Raw genomic sequence first — 21,396 nt, 5'->3', positions numbered from 1 at the left:
CGCTTTCTTCTTTGGGAGACTCATGCTCAGACAAGGAGGACACTTGATATTTGAAGCAAAGTTTGGGGGAAGTTCGTCAAGGGAATTTGACCCAAAATGGCAAACCCAGACACAGGAAAAAGAAAAAGAGGAGAGGAAGAACTCAAGGAGGCAGAGGAGGGTAGAAAAGGAAGAGGAAGAAGCAGATGGTTGCTGTTTTCAAGGCACCCAGTTAGCAGGTAGCTTACTTGAGACTCAAACCAGACTGGCTCGGTCTCAGCACCACTGCCACTTGTGTTGAACAATGTCATCTCCTGGAAACTCAGAGGTTCCTTATTTTTCATTTTTGCTTATCCTTTTCTCTTGTTTTTAAAGAAGCTAAGTGAAGGAGATTGTGGGCAAATAAGGGGTAAAATAGCGTGTCTCTGAAGACATATGAAAGGAGACAGAGTATCTTTTTTAATGTAAGAAAAAAAGCTGTGTAAAAGTAGGAAAAACCATAGCTTAAGCAAAAGGGACACAAAATCTATAACTTTGACCAAGAAAGCATACATCAGATCAGTCATGAAAATGGCTGATGCAAAATCAATCACATTTTATTGATCCTAAAAGCAACAGAATTTGAACTGCATAAAAGTCACATTTTGTATCTGTCAAGAAAACTCACTCAAGAAAATAAATTAGTTTGACAGAATGAGCTTTCCTTGAAAGAAACAAATCATTTCAAAATATCTATATTAAAAGAATATAAAAAAACCAAATGTCACTAGAAGTAGAGAATTTTTCGTGGGTTAAAAGTGTGCTATGAGTCTGTTTTTTTTTAATTATTATTTTGGCCTTTTCTCAATAAGGATTTTCAATTTATTTTAAGAAAATTTTATTTAACATATATTGATAGAGAAGCAGAATTCTGCTGTTGATAAATTACTCCTTTAAATGGCACAGAAATAATAGGATTTTATATTTCTGTCTAGTCCAGCATTTTCTCTATACTTACACTATTAGGTCTATAGTTCATTTCTAGAAAAGACATAAAAGTTCCTTTGCTAAGTATTGAAGCCACAGAACTCTGTCATCTTGTACTCTCAGGTCAAGGGCTACTTTCCCAAAGAAACTCTCGTGGGAGTCCTCTTTGCTTTTCTGGAACATACTATTTGAATATTCCTCTATCACATTTAAGGACTTCTGTCCTGGATTAAAGCCTTTTAAAAAGTGTATGGCTGGTATCTCCTCCACACATCGTTAGCTTTTTGAGGAAACTGTACCCTTCTTAAATGTACTGTACAGCACAAGTAAAAACATTTACCGTCACAGTGACAACAAACCACAGCAAGAATGCATTTCATCTGCTGATATTTGAGCATGAGTTGCTGCTTCTAAATAATTTTTTAAAGATGGATTTTTTTTTAAATTTGAAAGGTACGTAGATTTAAAGACAGAAGAGGAGAGACAGAAAAAATCTTCCATCCACTGGTTTATTCTCCAAATGGTTGCAATGGCCAGAGCTGAGCTGATCTGAAGCCAGGAGCCAGAAGTTTCTTCTGGGTCTCCATGCGCATACTGGCGCCCACTGACTTGAGTCGTTTTGTACCACTATCCCAGGCCACAGGATCAGAAGCGGGGCAGCTGGGACTAGAATCAATGCCGTAGGATGGCACTGCAAGCTGGAGGATTAGCCTTTGAGCCACTGTTCCAGCCTCAATGCCTGTTCTCTAGTCTTGAAACTTGCTTGGATTGAGGTGTAATTCGAAAGCCGTAGGAGCACTTCTAAGTTACCATAACTTCCTTGTTTACACGAAAGCATTTAGTGTCACAGAAAGTAAATTCGCACATTCCTTGGGATTATGCAAATAGATTTTTTTCTCGGGGTCAACAGACCTATTTTTTTGAAGTCAGCAAAAAAGCAACACATTGCCAACAAACCCACGAGTCCACTGATGTTTAATGAGTTTTTAAACGAGTGGACTTTTGTCCACCAATTTTTGCCACCAAAATCTGTCGAGTTTCACTGAAGCTGTCTTCAAAGGGAAAGACTGCAGGGCAAATAGTGAGAGATCCCTTAACTCAGAAGTTAGCCAGAAGTATGAGTCAAATCATTTGTTATTTCTGATTTCACCCATTTCATCCAATGTAAATGTGACCATTAGACGCATGTTTTCTTTGCAAAGAGCTTATTCAACTCAAAAATCTAATCCATGCCTTTGAGGAACTCCTAGATTCGGTTCTTAAAGAAGTGAGGGCCTAGCAACTAAAATTCTCATCTTGCATGTACTGGGATCCCATACGGACACTGGTTCTAATCCTGGCGGCCCCCGCTTCCCATCCAGCTCCCTGCTTGTGGTCTGGGAAAGCAGTCGAGGGTGGCCCAAAGCCTTGAGACCCTACATCAGTGCGGGAGACCTAGAAGAGGCTCCTGGCTCCTGGCTCCTGGCTTCGGATCAGCTCAGCTCTGGCCATTGCAGCTGCTTGGGGAGTGAATCATCGGATGGTGCATCTTCCTCTCTGTCTCTCCTCCATTATGTATATCTGACTTTCCAATACAAATAAACTTAAAAATCTTACAAAAAGAAGCGAAGAAATACACATTATATATAGCCTGCTTTAAGCCCAGTTCCATAATTGAACAATTTTCTCTGATATCTTAGCACTAAAGTAGAATTTGTTTTTAAATTCTGCGTTTTAACTATCCCAAGGAACAGCTACTTTTCGTATGAAGGCAAGCAGGTTTCTGCAGCTTACCATATATTTGGATTCAATTCCTGTTGGTGGTAAGAATCAAAGTCATCTCGCAGGATGATGCTGTCGCTATGTAATTCAGCTGAAAGGAAAAAAAAACCAAAATATTTAGGAAAAAAACACCATGACAGTAGAGATAGTTTTTTTAAAATTATTTTTATCATGGTCCATGATACATTTCTTTACAGATACAGGATTCCGCCCTTGTCCTCACCTTTCTCCCTGTATTTTCCTCCCAACATTTTCCTCCTTATTATTACAGTAGTATAGTCCGTTCGTTAACACTTGCCATTTAACATTCTGCTATTTAAGTATATCATGGAATTGTAGGTATAGACTAAGATAGAAAATCTAGTATCCTATTGTCAAGGTATATTTCAGTGTTTTGCTGGGAGTCCTCTTCTTTGGGAGTAGAGATGCCTACTGCAACGTATCTTCATGACAGCAGATGTAGTTTTACAAAGTGCTGCCTTTATGAGGAATATCAATATTTTCGATTAAACTGAATTTAAACAAGCAGCTAATGACGTATGCTTTGTCTGCACATGACTAAGGGACATAACAAAAAGGTTCTGTTTGCTGAGATATCTGGAAGCCTGGAAATCAGCATACCCCAAGAAAAACCAACCCCAGACGCCACTGGGTGGGAGAGGTAGGCAGGCCGCACTCAGGCAGACGCTGCTCTGCACCTGTCGCTCTGCCCTGGAGACCCACTCATCCGCTGCTCCTGGGAAAGCAGCCTAACTCGGGCCCAGCTCCCTTGAAACGTGGGAGGCCTTGCAAAGGCTGGCTGCTTCTTACCAGCTAGAGGTTGACTACTGACCCCACTGGCTTCCTTACTCTCAATTCCTATAAATTTCCTCATTTTCTAAATTCAAGGCATTTCAAATAGTTTTTGTTTTGTCCTTAGAACTGTATAGGAGAAACAGCCTATAAGAGAGACTGAAATTCCCAATTGCATCCTGGGTTTAAAAACAGCATCACTACCCTTAGACTGTATTAAATATGTACATTTTTAGGCTCTTAGAATAACTGTATGCTGAAAACAAAGATTTTGTTTTTCAGAAACTATTAAGTACGTACTCCCACTGATGAGGAGTGAGGGAATCAAAAAAGATTCGCAGGCCATTTATGGCCTAAGTGTGTTCATTTTGAAGCTTATGCATGAAACGCTATTTCCATACAAGTTGTCAAAATTAACCTGACACTGACAAACCCCTTTCACTCTGACTCCCATGGTCCTCTTAGCAAGTCTGTTTCAGTTAATACAAATTCCCTGGGTCTTTGCCATTGCCCTTTGAACCACACAGCAGGTGCCTTTTGGACAAAAAAAAAAAAAAAATTAAGATCCTATCCTCTGATTAATAAAAATATAACCACAAGTTTTTATTTTGTTCAAAGATGACTTTGTTTTTAAGATTTTTTTTTTTAGCTCACTCAAATACAATTCCCTGAACTCAATGGGAAATGAAAATCACTTCCAAATATCCAGGAAGGTGTTTTTTTTAATTCTCTTTGGTCACCTGCCCCCCCACGGATGGCAGTGCTCATCCCCTGTCCACAGGTAAGCAAGGTAATGAAGTCATGGTCACTGGTGCATCAGCAGGCCCTGGGACTCACGGCTGGCCAGACGCAAGGCCGCAGGCGCCAGGGCAGGCAGCATGTGGAGACGTGCTGCAAAGCGCGCTGTGACAGTATCTGCACAGGGCAACGGCTTAATGATTCCTCCGAGCCAGCGGATGCAATGTCTGAAAAGCCTACAGGGTCCAGCTCTCTGCTACCCGAGCTGGCTCACCCACTGTGATCACCAGCTCACTGTCCCGGCTGCCAGAGGAGTACAGGGACACTGGCTTGCCAAGCAAGGCAGCCCCAAGCTGTAACTTTACATAAACGTGGAGCTGCTCCATGCAGGTTTGCCAAAGAGAAAAAGAAACTAATTGGGTTTTCAGGCTGAAAGGAAAAACCTGGGAGACAAACAACTGACCTCCCATCAGGAAGTCCCGCGGTGACAGACGTCGGCCGAGACTGGACCCAGCACACTGTCTGTGTTTCACTCTTAATTTAGCAGTGTGGCATAGGAGAAAGTATGTCCGCACACCCAAGAAATCTGAAAAATTTCTAAAGATCTAAAGACCCCTTGTGTAGCACAGCCTAACTGTCTTCTGTTTTTTTTGTTTTTAAGAAGGAAGGGCAAGGGGTAAGAAATCTTCCTGGATGCCTGCTTGCGTGTTTATTATCTCTAAACTTGGTTCTATCATCGACTAGACATCTTAGAAATAACACATTCATCCCACGATCATGTCAACCTGAAGGGGAAGGCTCTGCCATCAAAACAAACAAAAGACAAACACAAGAGAAAACCCCGTAATACTCTATTTCTGTGATCCTCGATGAGTTTTGTGACATTGGATTCATTTTGTTTGCTAACTTATTTAATTTTTCACAATACTCTCCCATAGGCACAGGGACCCCCCTTCCCATCCTCCCATGCTCCTGTCCCCACCATTTCCGCCCATGTGATTACGACAGTATAGTACTTCAGTAACAGTCACAAAGGCAAAGTTTTGCTGTCTGAGTGCATCATGGCATTGCAGCTACAGACAATGTTAGAAAGTCTAGTATCCCATTGTCAAGACACATTTAACAGCTTCATTGGGAGTCCTCCTTTATTGTGGGAGTAGAGATACAGACTGCACTGCAGCTGCATTCCCACTATGCTAGTCTCCATTCTACAGTTCATCTGTGAGTCTATCTATATCTACTTGTTCACCTAATATATACTTGTTTTGCGTTTCACATGAAGGTTGCTCTAAATCAGACAGAATATACGATGTTGATCCACTTCAAAAGACCTCAGTTTGTTTAGGGCTCCTGACTCGTCGTCTTTACACTCTATCCTTATGATGGGCAAGGCTGGTGGTGGAAATGCCTTATGAAAACACTTGGCCAAAAGCTCACCCTCAGTGGGGTCCCCAGGGCGATGCCTCCAGTTGACCTGAGAGTCCCTGTGTCAGCCCCACATGTTCACCTGCTCTGGGAAGAGCCTAGTAGCCCTTCTATGAGTCTAATCTTATTGAATGAGCAACAAACTGACGTCAGCGGAGGATTTCTGCATCCATTCAGACACAAGAGCAAAACTAGATCAAGACTACAATGGATGACACCAGGCTCTACAACACTCACCTAGGTGTGCATGTGTCGGGGCCTCTGTGGGAGCTAGAAAGAGAATGAAAGAAAAAGAAGAAAGAGGACCTGTTAATAACAAAAGCAATACATATTTGTATAAAAAAATAACAAAAGCAAATACCAGTGATACATCATGACAAAAGCAGTTTGCAAAATTTAGGTCATACTAAACGAATCATAGGGCTTAGGGACTGCGACATCTTTTGTAGAGTAAGAAAAACTACTGACCCACATTCTAAAGTCTGACAGCCAACTCTCTGTTTAGTTCTAATTATAAAGTACTCCATTCCTCCTATGGCGGAGGGCAGAAACCTCTTACACACAGGATAGTCATTTGGCTCCGCAGCCCTTGAAACACAGAAGGTGAGTGGTGACGTGACAGGTAAAGGATGTGCAGAAACCCTTTTACGCACAGCTGGCCACTGTGCTGAACATTCAGCAAATGGAAACAGAAAGCCCCATTCATATTTCCAAAGTGCTCACCACCTGGTGGGGACAATTACAGTGCAGTTAACAAGTGTTCAGAACCCTGTTCAGGTGGCGGTGCAGCATAGCAGGAAATCCAGGCTGACAGAGGAAGCCAGGTTCCAGAGGAGACAATTTTCCCAATGGGTTCTGAAAGACTCATGGGGGGGAAGCAGGTGCAGGCAAGGAAAGGCACAGGGCCTTCTTTCTGGGGAAAAAATGCAATGGCAGAGCGAAGGGACAGAGAACGGCTACTGGGGAGAAGCAGAGTTGGTGACACTGGAAATATTGGGAGCTCAGGATCATGGAACTGAATGGCCTCTCACCGGGTAGCGTGAGGATCTTCACCACCCACGTGCAGAGGATGGTGGGTCCACACACAACTGTGGTCCACTGATGGGTGGACACAACCCACGAGGGAATGCCTGTCTTCACTCCTGTCTCCAGCTCTGGATTCCCACTTTCTGCTCATGTGGGCCCTGGGAAGCAGCAGCGATGGGTCCCTGCCGCTCATGTGTGACAGCTGGATTAAGTTCCTCTCCTGGCTCCCAGCTTCGGCCCAGCTCAGCCCACTGCCTACACTGGGGGAGTAAGCAAGCAAAGGGAAGCTGAATCTCCTTTTTCTGCTTCTCAAATAAATAAATCACATTTAGACAAATTAATAAAAGTGAAGAATGGGAACTTTCAAAGAGACAAGTCACACTTATCCAGAAACATTTTGATTATTCTATTCTTTTCCTCAAAGAATGTCCAAACCTACAGAACAATTGCAGTTGACCATGTAAAAATCACAAATCATGACAGATATTTTTCAAATGTATGTATTTGTCAATGAAGAAATTTCAAAAAATATTGACAGAAAAAAAGTATAAAAAGTCTAGTTTCTATCAGGCAGTGCTTCAACTATGCTGGATTAAAAACCCAGACTTCCTAGCATTTTAAAGATGTTGGTGTCACTGATTTCCATCAATATATCACACATACGGGGAATATATTTCTTGGCCTTTGGAGTGGACTTTATGCAAATTGCCACGATACGGCTGGTAGAATACTTCCATACACATTTTCAAGTGCTTGGAAACATCTCCATTTTATGGGACTCCTGAAGACAAACAGAATAATAAATGTATGACCTTGTGTTTTATGTGAGTACTTATTGATGAAGCCACGAAAAGTGTTGCATTCACTGAGCTGTCAGCTTTAATCCAAGATTTTTTTTGAAACCAAAATGTTTACTTGCCAATTAACCAATAATCACTAACAGAAACACTGCACAATGATGCGTGCTCTCACCAATAACACACTGTATACAAACAACCTAAGTTTGAAGCTTTAAGGGAGCAAACTTTTTTTTTTCTGCAAAGCAGCTGAAAATAAGAGAATTTGTGCTGAAATTAAAAGTTCTAAAATACGTATGAATAATTTTATAAATTTCCCTCATATGAACCGATGCCCAGATGATTTTGATTGTAATTCCCAGCATTTTCTAACGTATGTGAAAAAATAACAAGAAAAATTTGAAGAATGTCTTGTTGCCATCAGTAATATTGGAGCTGTGCTTGAATCTGTGTAAATTCTCTGTGAATTCATGTTATTAACACTAGGTTGACACAGAAGAAACAATTTACTTAGAGGGATGTAGTTTCAAACTTGATGCTTTACTTCAAAAATAAATCAACTCTTTTAGGAAAAAAAAATGGATAAATTTTGTCAAGGTGGATATAGATGTTAAAAGGTAAATGATTTTTTTATATATCCAATGCACTTATTGCTTGATCTTTACGAATGTACGGAACATTGCACATACGAATTTATTTTTCAACTGAAAACATTATGAAACATTAATACAAATCAAGTGATTCTATTTTGGAGACTCGGTACGAAAAATAAAGAATGTAAACTATGTCACTGGTAATTTTATGCTGGCATTATATTGAAATACAAACAGTTTACACTGTTAAATATGCGTTCATTTCACCTATTCCTTTTTGATTTTCACATGTGGCTACTCAGAATATTTGAAATTCACAGTTGCACCTTGCATTATCTTTCACTGTACTGTGCTGGCAGAGACCTAGGAAGGTGATGTGCCTTGGCACTGGTTAGGATGCTGCTATCACGCAGCAGGTGCTGAAGCAGCAGGAGGGTATCCAGTGTTTCCAAGGTAAGACAGGGTACGGAGAGAAGTGATATCAGGAGGTGAGTGTACCTTTAAGGAACAGGTGGAAGAAGTTAGCAAAGGAGACTGAAGCAGTGGGTGGTATTGTGGAGATAAGAGTGTCTAGAGAAAAGAACGCTAAGGAGAGCTGAATCGACTCTGTTAAGCAGCTATCTAGTGAGAATGCCCTGTTGTGTACAAACTACAGATGGTTCAAGGAGGCGCCCAAGAGACTTTATCTGACATGGAGATTGCTCTTGAGAGTGTTTGATGCCAAAAAGCAACACACACTATTTTTGTTGTCAGGTTAAGATATTTTGTTTCTGGGCCCGGCGGCGTGGTCTAGCGGCTAAAGTCCTCGCCTTGAATGCTCTGGGATCCCATATGAGCGCCGGTTCTAATCCCGGCAGCTCCACTTCCCATCCAGCTCCCTGCTTGTGGCCTGGGAAAGCAGTGGAGGATGGCCCAATGCTTTGGGACCCTGCATCAGTGTGGGAGACCTGGAGGAGGTTCCTGGCTCCTGGTTTTGGATCAGCACAGCACCTGCTGTTGCGACTCACTTGGGGAGTGAATCATCGGACGGAAGATCTTCCTCTCTGTCTCTCCTCCTCTGTGTATATCTTACTTTGTAATAAAAATAAATAAATCTTTACAAAAAAAAGATACTTTGTTTCTGAAGTTATCATGGTCCAACATCAGCTGAATTGCAGGAGGGACACTTGTATTAAAATAAAGAGGGGTGGGCCACAGTAGCTAAAACAGGAAGTTCCAGCAAAACTCTTGAGTAATTAGCAGATGGAAGATCTTTCTGTTTCTTTTTCTCTCTGTAAGTCTGTTTTTCCAATAAAAATAGATAAATCTTCAAAAAAACCTTGAAATCTCCATGAAGAACTTGTAAATAGAACATAGAGGAGAGACCAAGTTTCACCGGTGTTTTAGAAATGAAGCACAACCATCATGAAGTTGATTTTCACGGGTCGTTCCAAGGTGAGCCATGAACACTGGTGTGGATAAATAAACCCAACTCTTAATTCAGAAGCTCTCTTAATTTGTTAATAACCCTAGGCAAGAAGGTAATATTGCTATCTATATTAATAGAACACAGAAAAGATGAATCAATTTGTATTTCAATGAACTCTAGCTCTCAGTTGGAGAAAGCATAAATCACTTTATAAAAAATGGCATCGAGGTACAAAAATTAACTGTGCTCTACAGAAAACTTAATCGGGTTCAGCTTTAGCAATGCGAGCTCGAAGCTGACTTCAAACTATATCATGATGACCAAGAATAGAACAAATATCTTCAACATTACTCAAGTTAGTCAACCTTACAAGTACAGTTGGAAATACCGCACATCAAGGTAAACTGAAGATTTCACTTTGCTTAAAAGGGGGAGTAAGAACACGGACGCAGGATGTTATCCTGTTAGACTCCCACTAACACAGCCAGGCTTCCCAACAGCCCGCTTCCAATCAGGGATTAAAAACAGTGCATGGCATACTCCGACCTGTTTTTACTTGCGAAATACCTTTCAAATGTTAAAACTATCAACAGATTGACAGGGATTTCTTTTGTAGGAAGGTGTTGAAAAATGAGAATTGACTTGATTTCATGACTGAAATAGAGATTTCTCTGCTGAGAGCAAAAGACAGTTTCCTCACTTCTCTGCTCCTTTCATTCGCCCCTTCCCCGCCTCTGTCCCTTCATCAGTTTTTGCAAAGACATAATTTTAATGCCCTCTGTATTCACATGCTTCGTTCGCCATTAATCATAATAGTCAACAAGTGAGCAGGAGGAAGACCACAGTGTTTAGAATCCTTTCCCATCCTCACTGTTTGGTCTGTGAGATCTTGGTAATCTTCAGGTATTCTAGTACCCAGGGCCAAGCCTGGAATGTCACTGAAGCGTTTGGTTCCTGAGCCAAAGCTGTGTACTTAACAGAGCAAATCGTCTGAGGGCATCCCGGATCCCACTGGAGAATGAGGACAACAGATAAGGTGGCATGACCACAAATATCCAAAGAACCTTAGGTGCACATGAATGAGCCACGTGGTTATTCATGAGAAAATTTACATATCTTGTGGGAAAAGATGAATCACTGTATGGTATTTTCATAGTGAAGCTATACTCAAAACAATACTTTATTTCTAAGAAAAGCACGTCTTTGTTGATGCTTTCTCAACTGTTGAGCCCATCAGAACCTAGGAAATCATAGCAGCCTAGGATTAGCAAGAAGAAGGCCTATTTAATCCCACCAGAGGGTATTCTCTTGCAAATTTGCCTTTTTCCGAATTGACTGAATCTGGAAGAAAAAAACTTTCAGGTGATCATGGGACTCTAAAATACGGTAGTACTGATAAACTGTAGCCAACTTGTTGAACAAATTATTCAGTGCAAAGAACGAAGATTTTAATGCGCTGGCCTTAAAAAAAGGAGTGCACGCTTAAAATGAGTTGGAAGTATGATTTATGAGATATGTTTGCTAATAATATTAATTAAAAGAAAAGAGCCCTGGAATTAAGAAGGTGCTCTTGTTCTTGCCCCTCCTTCCCTCCCCGCTTATTCCTCATATATATATATATATATATATATCCCCAATATATGCACAGCAACAAGAAATTTTTTTTTAAAAGATTTATTCATTTTATTACAGCCAGATATACACAGAGGAGGAGAGACAGAGAGGAAGATCTTCCGTCCGATGATTCACTCCCCAAGTGAGCCGCAACAGGCCGGTGCACGCCGATCCGAAGCCGGGAACCTGGAACCTCTTCCAGGTCTCCCACACTGATGCAGGGTCCCAAAGCATTGGGCCATCCTCCACTGCTTTCCCAGGCCACAAGCAGGGAGCTGGATGGGAAGTGGAGCTGCCGGGATTAGAACCGGCGCCCATATGGGATCCCGGGGCTTTCAAGGCGAGGACTTTAGCCGCTAGGCCACGCCACCGGGCCCAAGCAACAAGAAATTCTGACAGACACAGGTAGATTGTCACAGGAACTCTAATAGGGACTCCAGAATCATTTTGGAATTCAAGGCCCTAGGTAGTTTTGCCTCAGGTATCTCTTCACCTAATTTGAAATTCAAATGGACTAGATTTCCAAAACTAAATATGACAAATTAGACATGGTCTGTGAAGTTAGTATTTAATGAGCTACGAACCCAGACTTTCATCTCCCCAGGAATAATTTCTTTATTACTTTTTGTATTTTATTGCAATAAAACACCATTTGACCTTCAAGTATGATAATTAAGTTCCCCAAAATGTTATAAATTTAGAGTGAAAATAGTTCTCCCTGTGTTCTGGAATATACTTATGATCAATATAAAAGATTACTTAATATTTAAAGACAGCTAAATTACACACAGAACTAGCAATATTAGCAATTATTTTCCCTTCCTGGCCTCTCTTATTTCCCATCCTGAGTTGATTTATGTCTTTTAACAACTTTTCATCTTTCATTATTCTAAATGAATGGAATAAGAACAAAAATATATTATCTTTATTCCCTATGACTGGGGGATGGAGAATCCTTTCAGAAAAGATTTATTCTTATAGGGAAGAACTACCAAGAATGGGACACGAAGCACTAAAATTTTTGACTCGTTGTCCTAACCAAGTCCATGTCCCCACCTTTTCTGGGAAGATGGCCATTCATTTTTTAAAATGCCGATAATGTAAGTAAATTTTTAAGTGAAGCAGCAGAAAACAAAAAAGAGAGAGAAATAAAGAAATCTTGGCAAATTTTTATCTTTGAAAATCACTGAGCATTTAAAAAATTCTAGAGCTGCAAAAGCCTGAATAGATAAAGTTCATTGCTCAGGCAGGTGATAAAGTACATTACTAAGTTGACTTGAAACCAGTTCCCATGGTTTTTTAACAGCATTCTGAGGTAGAAAGGAGTATATGGCCATAAGAATTGGAGAAGGAGAAATAGGAGGAGAAAGAAGGAGTGAAGGGAGGAAGGAAAGAAAGAAGAAAGGAAGAAAGGATGGGCCACCATCAAGTAGCTGATATTAGCGAAAATACTGCTGTTTTATAGTATCTTCTCGCTTTTTCTACTTTGTTTAGGTCTGCATCCTTAATGCCACACGTAATATTTAGCATAACCAAAGTAGCTCGAAAAATGTTAACAGAGTGGTAACCAATATAATTAGCATGGCATTATTGCTATACTCATGACAAAAATTAGAATGTTCTCCCCCATGTTCCCTCCCATCCTGGTCATTTATAAATGTGTGTCATCTTCCTTCCACTTTCACGTTCCTTTCCACTTCCTTTCACATATCTAGGGGTAAACTGTACAATTTGCCTTACTTTAAAACAGACTGAAGGAAATTTAGCAAAACGTGACTGAATAAGGCAATGAAACAAAGAAATCAAAGATGATGACAAATGACGGTGGGAAGAAAAACTGAAGCAGTGTTGAGAGGATGCTGAGAGGGGCATGGTCCTAGGACTTCTCGATTCTAAAGCTGCAATTTTACAGAAGTTGAAGAATTCACAACATTAAAAGAAAGCTGAATTCTCAGGAGCAGTTACAGAGATCTGAGAGTTTGTTCTGTGATGTCTTCTAGAAGGGGGCACTGCACAATGCAGTGAAAATTATCTGGAATAACACCCATCTAACTGGGCTTTTTAAAAGCATTTCTCATCATAAAGCCCACCAATTCAAAAGATCATACTTTGTAGAACTATAAACACATTTCAGGAGTGAGGTGGGGATACAAAATCGCAGGAAGTCGAAGAAATATTTATGACCAGATAATTCTGGAAAGGTTCATTTTCTGTCATGGTTTATTTACTTCCTTAATCAATATGTGAGGGATCCAAAGCGCATTCTGAAGTCTCCAAAGCAAAACTACAGTGAGAGGATGCAGATGTGAGCAAAAATAAAATTCAGTATGGAACACATTTAGTTTAAGGTACCCAGAAGGCATAGAAACCTACACGGTTGATGATAATAATGACAACGGATGCTGACAGAGGATCTGTGTGGTTGTCACCTTGCAGCACACTTCGTTACGGCCTTTATTTCTCACAATTTTCCCGTGTTCCTCCTGGGCACAGAACCCAGTGCCACATACTTGTGCGTGGCATGGGGTACCTGAAAAGGTCAGCACTACCACTTCTCCTATCTTACAGGTGACGGACTTGAGACTCAGAAGGGGTCAGAAGAAATTCAAACCCAGGCGTCAGGAGCTTCAAGCTCCACGATCTCAACCACTTCACTGTATTCTGCTTCAATCAGCACCCAACAAATGGGCAGAGTTTAAGAGATGAAAACAAATCAAACAAAACAGGTGTGAGTGACAGTGCCCTTTCCCCCAGAGACTATAATATCCAGAAGCCCGGGACAGGACCACAGCCAACCCCAGAAGACACACCATGGGAAGGTGGAGTCTTTAGGGAAACTGAGAAAGAGCAGCAAGGGCAAGTTGGGTATTGCTAGAATCATTGGTTGACATCCTACCAGATTCCTGGTGACCACAGAGTGTTGGCAGTAGTGGCCAAATGGCTCATGGAAAAGGGTGGAGGGGGTGGGGGATGGCTGGGAACATGCAGTTCTTTTAAGAAACTGAGAAGAGAAACATGGCCAGGGAGGAACACGTACAAAGAACACATTCTTATTCCAACTTGTGGTGGCTTTGACACATTGAAGACAAAGATCTTACAGCTACAAGGACAGGGCAAAATTTTTGGTGCCTGGCTTCAGAGGAGACAAGAAGAATGCCATTTCATTGAGTTTAAGTTTTCCTATAAATGAACCTAAGTTTTTCATTAGTTGTGCTAGTATATCCATGTTAAAAGCTATTTTACAAGAAGAGGTGAAACTATTTTATATAGTTATCATATAACTCCCATGGCTCCAGTGCAGAGCTCCAAGTATGTTCATTGGGGACACAACACAGTATACACTCATTTCTATTCATAAATTCCAATTTTGGAAAACTTGGCTATGACAGTCCGTGTCACTATTATAGGAAACAACTGAAATCAACAAATGTACCTTTGTAAGAGGTTTCTTTAGCCAAAATAAAGTTGTGAGTCACATGCAGTTGCAACAGCTTTGTCCCCCTCCCCAAGCTAATCTTCTAGAGCCACATCTCCACTCTGTCCTTCAAAACATGAAGGGGCAAAAAGGGGACTGTGCAACAGCATGAGAAAGTGTCTTCCCGTGGGCATTCATGAGAACTCAAAGTCAAGTTCTCCTCAGACATAAATACTGGTGTTTTGACCGTGGACTAGGTAAACCTGTCAGGAGGGGATCTATATAGCCCTCAGAGCTGACAAGAAGGCTGTTTAAATCTATGTTGAATCACCCTGGCACAAATAGTACCAGTCAGAGACACAATCCCCCAGGAATTAAAAAGGACTCAGACCCACACAGATACAGCAGCGAAGAATTTTACTATGGCCATGTTACCAGCCACTGCCTTTCATCTTTTTTGTATCCAGGATCCCCTAGGGGCACTTTCTTACTGTTTGTTTTTGCCTATCACAGCTTCTGTTGGGTGTTCCGTCCCTTGGTGGGTAGCTTGGAGACCCTGGGGTGAAAACAAGAGAGTTCCTGGCCCCCTTTTCCCAAGCCTCTGACGTTATTAGCTCTTTTTGTTGGTAAATGACGATGCCTGGCATCCTGTCCTGAAGAGGAGCCGCAACTGCTGAATTGAAACTGAAGCTACAACGACAGCCACAGGGAATACAAATGTCTCTGAAGGGCACACGTTCGGGATGGACGTGGGAAAGAAAGAGACCCAGGTGAAACGCCTTACATGTTTTCCCTTCAACACTTTAAGTAGACCTGATAAAATTCAATTCTGACTCTGAGAAGTAAGACTGATTTCATAAAGACTTACTGCCTTTCAGAGTCTGGGAGGCACATCTAGCCACATAAGCTATTCTAAGTAATATTATATTACAAGTAATGCAAACATACAGCTAGGGGGAGATTTTGGTAGCTCTGATGCACAGTTTGTACATTATTTGGGCAGAAATTGTACTCTGAAAGAGTTGAAAATCATCTACTGAGGGAAATGCGCCTTTGACTCCATGGATTGACTTATCCAAATACATCAAGATCTTACAGCTGAAGCGCAATGTCACCAATGCTTAATACAAATAATGTAACCTCCCTCCACCCCCTCCGACATCTACATGAGCCAACGGCCCCTACATGAGCCAACGGGCCCCAGCCATCGTCTGCCAGTCACTGAGGGCAGGATGATGAATGCTGGGCACACTGCTGCACTGGCACAGAGGAGCCAAGGTTTTGTGCACCAGCTGTAAGCTTGACCTCTTTCCTCCTGACATGAAACGTTTGCCTTCGGTTATAGCCACTTCCATCAACCCTACAAGAGAGAATTCCAGCACGGCTTATCAATGGCACATATCCTTTGGGGGCACTACAGGGCATGGCGGCTGTTGGGCTGCTAAGACTGCCATCTGGCCCTGTTAAATAATCAATATGTGAGTGTTGCAACAGGGTGTGCCAAGCGGCTCAGAGGCCAATGGGCCTACACACTTGCTGTTCCTCTCCCTGGCCCGGTTTCTACTGTGCTCTGTGCCCAGTATTTGAGTAGCACTGGCTGCTTCTGCCTGGAGAGGGCAGAGGTTCAAGGACTCCAAAGAGTATGTATGCATTCCTAGTATTTCAGGAATGCCTGCAGTAATGCGGATCTTGTTTATTGAAATGATATCTTCTGAGACTTCTAAAAGTTTAATTTTGTTTCAAATTATTTATTTTATTTATTCAAGAGGCACGAAAACACAGAAAGACAAATGGTGCCTTCTTCCCACCTGCCCCTCCCTGCTGATTTAATCCCTAGACACCAACAACAGCCAAGTCCGGACCAGGCCAAAGCCAGGAGCTGGAAACTCAATCCAGGTCTCACGCTGTCTCACACTTGGATGGCAGGGATGCGAGCACTAAGTCATTCTCTGCTACCTCCCAGGGAGTGTATTAGCAGGAAGATAGGACTGAGAGCAGAGGTGGGACTAAACTCTGGCATTCCTATATGGGCTGTGGGTATCTCAGCCATTAGGACAAACACCTGCCTCCAATCTCTGGCTCCGTTCATTCAAATATCTCAACATCTATTCTGGAATAAAGCCCGACCCTTGGTGGGGATCTAGCAACCCTTGGATGAGTTCTGATATTTGCTAATGAGCTTCTAATTGCAAAACTCTAGGACTTCTTGCAGTACTGCTTCCTTCTGTTCCCTCTGACATATTGATCCCCCAGGAATACCTCTCTTACTCTGAACTTTCTTCCCTAAGTCCTTGACTTCTGAAACTTGCTTCTTCTCCAAGACTCCTTCCTCTGTTGTCCCTGCTCAACCGTTAGCTTTCCACACCCTGTTGCTTCCTTCTCCTGAGGTCTCCTGGAATGAACATCTTCTCTTTTCAGTGATGTGCTGTTGACTCTCAAAACTCCACCCCTGTCCTCCCAGCCCAAGATAAGCCTCTCTGTTTCCATCAGGCTTCCAGGGATCCCTGCAGTGCACTATGCAACTCCCCCAATGCCAAAGCCTTGAAGTCCAATCTATTACTCTCTTTTCCAAACACCTCTATTGTTTCCCCTATGTCTTCTCTTGGTTGGCTAGCGTCACCAACCACCCAGTCACTCAGGCTAAAGTGAGCATTGCCTGGACTCTTTATATGGCTGCATTCTGTGCTACCTGTTGTTCTAACACACACATGTCCCTTTATTGTGGGCCCCATACACGTTTTTTAGGTCCACCATGGGTCACCAGGATGCTGTCAGTATTCATCCCACTATTATGTGTCTATGTCCCCAAATCCTCACCCCTATGGTCCAGTCCATTTTCATCCCATCTTCCTGCTAAAGCACAGTGTTCATATCATTCACTTACAGCGTCCCACTGCACACAGAACATATAGAAGGCCCTGCGCATGGAAGGCTCAATCTCCTAGCCTCCAGCCTAGGAGTCACCAGTTGTTGGGGTGGTTTCCTTTGTCCCACCTCTATCAAACTATTGTACTTTAACTGTTCATTCATTTGATATTCATTTATTGAGTGCATACTATACAACAGGCATCTTTAGAGGCTTTTGAGATTCAACGATACAAAGCACAGTTCAAACAAAGAGCGAGTATCTGATGCCAGACAAGTCACTGCGCCATTGTTCTGATTACATTATACAACACGAAGCTTATTCAGCTGCATGAACACTCAAGCCAGTCACTCACTCCCCGCCATCGAGCCCTTCCTTTTAAAGTGTAGTGCCCAATAGGTCCTTTTCCGGAGGGTTGTTGTAAAGATGGAATGAGTGGGTGTGTTGGCAGAGTGGTGTGTGGTACATGCTGGTGCTGGGCATGTTTCCATTTGTATTGTGATTATTTCCTGAGAATGAGGTGGTTGTGGATGGCCACTGCTCAGGCCAGTTAGTTGGCAGGAAAGGTGGAATAGATATTGGAGGTTTTTATTTAGTCTTTTTTTTTCCAAGAAGAAGTGATACATAAGTCTGGAAACCTGAGTTAGCCAGAACAAAAGGATGGAAAACTATGCCGGGAGGGTCTGCGCAGCCGATAACATCCAGGTCATGTGGAGGTACTTGTGGAGAATGTCGAAGGAGGTATCGAAGGGAGGACAAGGGTGGGGAGAAGAGTCGAACGGAGGCCAAGTAGATCGCAGAGGATCTCCTTGGTGTGATAAGCAGTAGGGACTTTATTCTAAAGATAAACCAGGGCTTCTACTTGAGTTACTGAAGAGTTTTAAGCAGGAAAAATGACAGGATTCTACTTCCATTTTAGCAAATGCACTGTAGTAGCTTAGTACAAGCAGGAAGAAAGTGGGAGTAGGCAAACAAGGCAGGAAGCTTTTAAATAATTCCCAAAGGACGTGGTGGGCAGGCTTATCTTAAATCTGTTCCAGATTTCTTTAGGTCTAGCTTCCCAAAATGTTTTTCCTAAGGCTCTCAGGCAAGCCAACCCACGCAAACTTTTAAATTCTAACCTGTGAGTTCCTAAAGAACAGCCATTGGATCTTTTACTTTTTAAAAAAACATATCTATTTTACTTTTATTGCAAAGTTAGATATATGTAGACAGAGGAGGAGAGACAGAGAGGAAGATATTCCATTTGATGATTCACTCCCCAAGTGACCGCAATGGCCAGTGCTGTGGCAATCCGAAGCCAGGAGCCAGGAGCTCTTCTGGGTCTCCCAAGCAGGTACAGGGTCTCAAGGCCTTGGGCCGCCCTTGACTGCTTTCCCAGGTCACAAGCAGGGAGTTGGATGGGAAGTGGAGCTGCTGGGATTAGAACTGGTGCCCATATGGGATCCTGGCATGTTCAAGACAAGGACTTTAGCTGCTAGGCCATGGCACCGGGCCTGGGTCTCTCACTTTTAAGCTCACATTCAGCATGGTGAGCTAGAGCAGGTACTGTGTTTACGGAAGACAGGTTTTCAGTGTCTTTGAAGGAGAGTCAGGTTTGTAGAGTGTAAGGCTCCATTGTGTGATTCATAATTCTTTTGCTTTCCTAAGGGTGTTTAACCAGAAACACAGCCTTGTAATGATAGCTTTCCTCCAAGCCCACAAAACAACATTTACTTGGTTAAAACTGTTGCGTTCCATTAAAATTAGCAAACGTATGGAATGTGTTACAATCGAAAAGCAATTACTATGGTATTTAGCGAGTGTTTGTTTCTCCCCATAAATAAAAGTTGTTGTTTTTCATGCAATGCATAAAATCCATTATATATGAAGAGTGTGTTATTTGAGGAGATGATTAATGTATGAACCAAAAGCAGATAGGGTCAAATCCATGTAAGGCTTAGAGCATCCGTCATCTTCCTTATTATTTCCTGATAGCATGAAGCCATTATTCTTTTATTTTTTTTTAGTATTTTTTCACCGTATCTTAGCTGGATCGATAAGGATTTCAACCTATTAGATGCTACTTAAAAATATCAGCATTTTCCTTCTGGTCTTGGTCCTGACAGCATTTTTAATAATAGCTAAATTTACCATGATGCAAATCATGTCTTTCCCACCGTTTGACGATTTTTCTGCAGATTTTTCCTTTTATTCTACGTTATCCAATTCTCATAATTGATTTTGCTGGTCTGATTTGGTTTTTACAGTAAAAAACCAATCATTGGGCTCGGCAGCGTGGCCTAGTGGCTAAGGTCCTCGCCTTGATCCCAAATGGCTGCTGGTTCTAATCCCGGCAGCTCCACTTCCTCTCTATCTCTCCTCCTCTCAGTATATCTGACTTTGTAATAAAAATAAAATAAATCTTTAAAAAAAAAAAAAAACAATCATTGATGGTTTAAGAGATAATTGCTATGGGACAATTTTTTTAGGCAATATTAATAAGATTAGATGTGTGTTATTCCAGTACTATGCATTTTGGGGTGTGTATTTAATGTCCATTCTATATGGCATATGTATTTTCAGAATATAAACATTTACATAACCTCAAAAATCATTTAGGTTGTGACAGAATTCTTGACTCTATTTACACTGAAAATTTTTTTTTCGAAAGTCGCAGACTGAAAATGATTTATCTCAAAAATACTGATAGTATTTCTACAACTAAAGCTTTAAAAATTATGTTAGTTTTTTGGTTCCAGAATTATGCAAGCCAATCAATATTCAGGAATTATGCAGAGCTCATTATACTACTGCCAGTAATGATTTTATATACGTGTGTGTGTATACAGATACATAAACTAACAAACAATACGCTGCATTTTCTCAGGCTTTGCAAAAATCAATAAAATATTTCCTAATTTTACTCTACATTTTTAAAAACTCATTTATTTGAGAAGCAAATAGAGAAATAACAAAGAGAGAGAGAGAATGAGAGAGTTATCATTTGTTGGTTAACTGTCCAAATTTCTGCACTGGCTAAGGTTGGGCCAGGCCAAAGCTGGGAGCCTAGAACTCAAGACAAATCTCTCATGCAGGCCACAGGGACCCAGCTATCTGAGCCATCACCTGCTGCCATGAAGAGGTGCCTTAAGGATGTGATGTGTCCCAATAAGTGACTCACTCTAGGACAAACACCTACCCCTACATCCACTAGATTTTCTTTGGCAAAGAACCAACTAAGAGAAAGCTAAGATCCCTGAGGCACAGACCCTGTGCTTGAAAAGCTCCTTCTAGGCAGTGCCCATCACTTCAGAGAGAGTACTAAAGGAACAGCAAGTGGTCGACGCTGCAAAATGGAGACCAACAAGGTTGCATGGAAGCTCACATTCACAATGGCGGCAGAAATCCTGGTTTCAAGTTTTCACTGTACCGTGTTCATGTGTGCCTGCCTGTGAGAGCGAGGTAAAGGTGAGAGACTAGGTGTGTGGGAGGCAGTCACAAAGCAGAAGTCACCGTTTCTCAAGCGTCGTGACATCAAAGTCTATCAAGAAGTTCCAGGAGAAATTGGTGTTGTAAGATTTGATTACTTTGGCAGAAAGAGTTTTACAAGGGTTTGCAAGTTTTTCAGAATATGCATTTTCCAAAGGTGTTTTCAAAAATATTTAGAAAAGTAGTCCAGACAAATACATAAGTCTAAAAACGGAGAGTGCACACAATTGAGGTAGGTCCTTGGGTACTGTACACATCAACATGTATCATATGATTAAACATTTAAAGTCATAATAATAAATGTTTAATAATGTTGACAAGAAATTTAAGTGGTCAGCTAAGAAGACATATTTTTGCAGAATTCTAAAATTGCTTCTGAGATTTGTACTTGCAGGAAACCTACAGATAATTCAATGGGAAAAGTATGATAACTCAAATATGATACATTTTCTTTTGGCTGTTCACACAGTTTCTAGAAGTCTACAGATTTCTATCAGCCATTACTAAGTACACAATTACTAGAGATATGAGGGAGCAATAATTCA

The 21,396-nt window shown here is 41.5% G+C and overlaps 1 protein-coding gene across 1 annotated transcript in view; it reads right to left on the bottom strand.

Moving 5' to 3' along the window:
- The window catches only part of RELN (reelin), a 384,643-nt gene that overhangs the window by 215,456 nt on the left and 147,791 nt on the right, over positions 1-21,396 (bottom strand). The window contains exons 5-6 of the mRNA XM_058657530.1: positions 5,899-5,931; positions 2,719-2,797 (exon numbers count right to left, since the gene is read on the bottom strand). Coding sequence (XP_058513513.1) covers positions 2,719-2,797; positions 5,899-5,931 — 112 coding nt within the window. The remainder of the gene's footprint in view (positions 1-2,718; positions 2,798-5,898; positions 5,932-21,396) is intronic.

Source organism: Ochotona princeps, chromosome 32, assembly GCF_030435755.1.
Source record: "Ochotona princeps isolate mOchPri1 chromosome 32, mOchPri1.hap1, whole genome shotgun sequence".
Taxonomy (NCBI): Eukaryota; Metazoa; Chordata; class Mammalia; order Lagomorpha; family Ochotonidae; genus Ochotona; species Ochotona princeps.
Note: the sequence above shows the minus strand (reverse complement) of the source record. Positions and strands in the feature narration are given on the sequence as shown.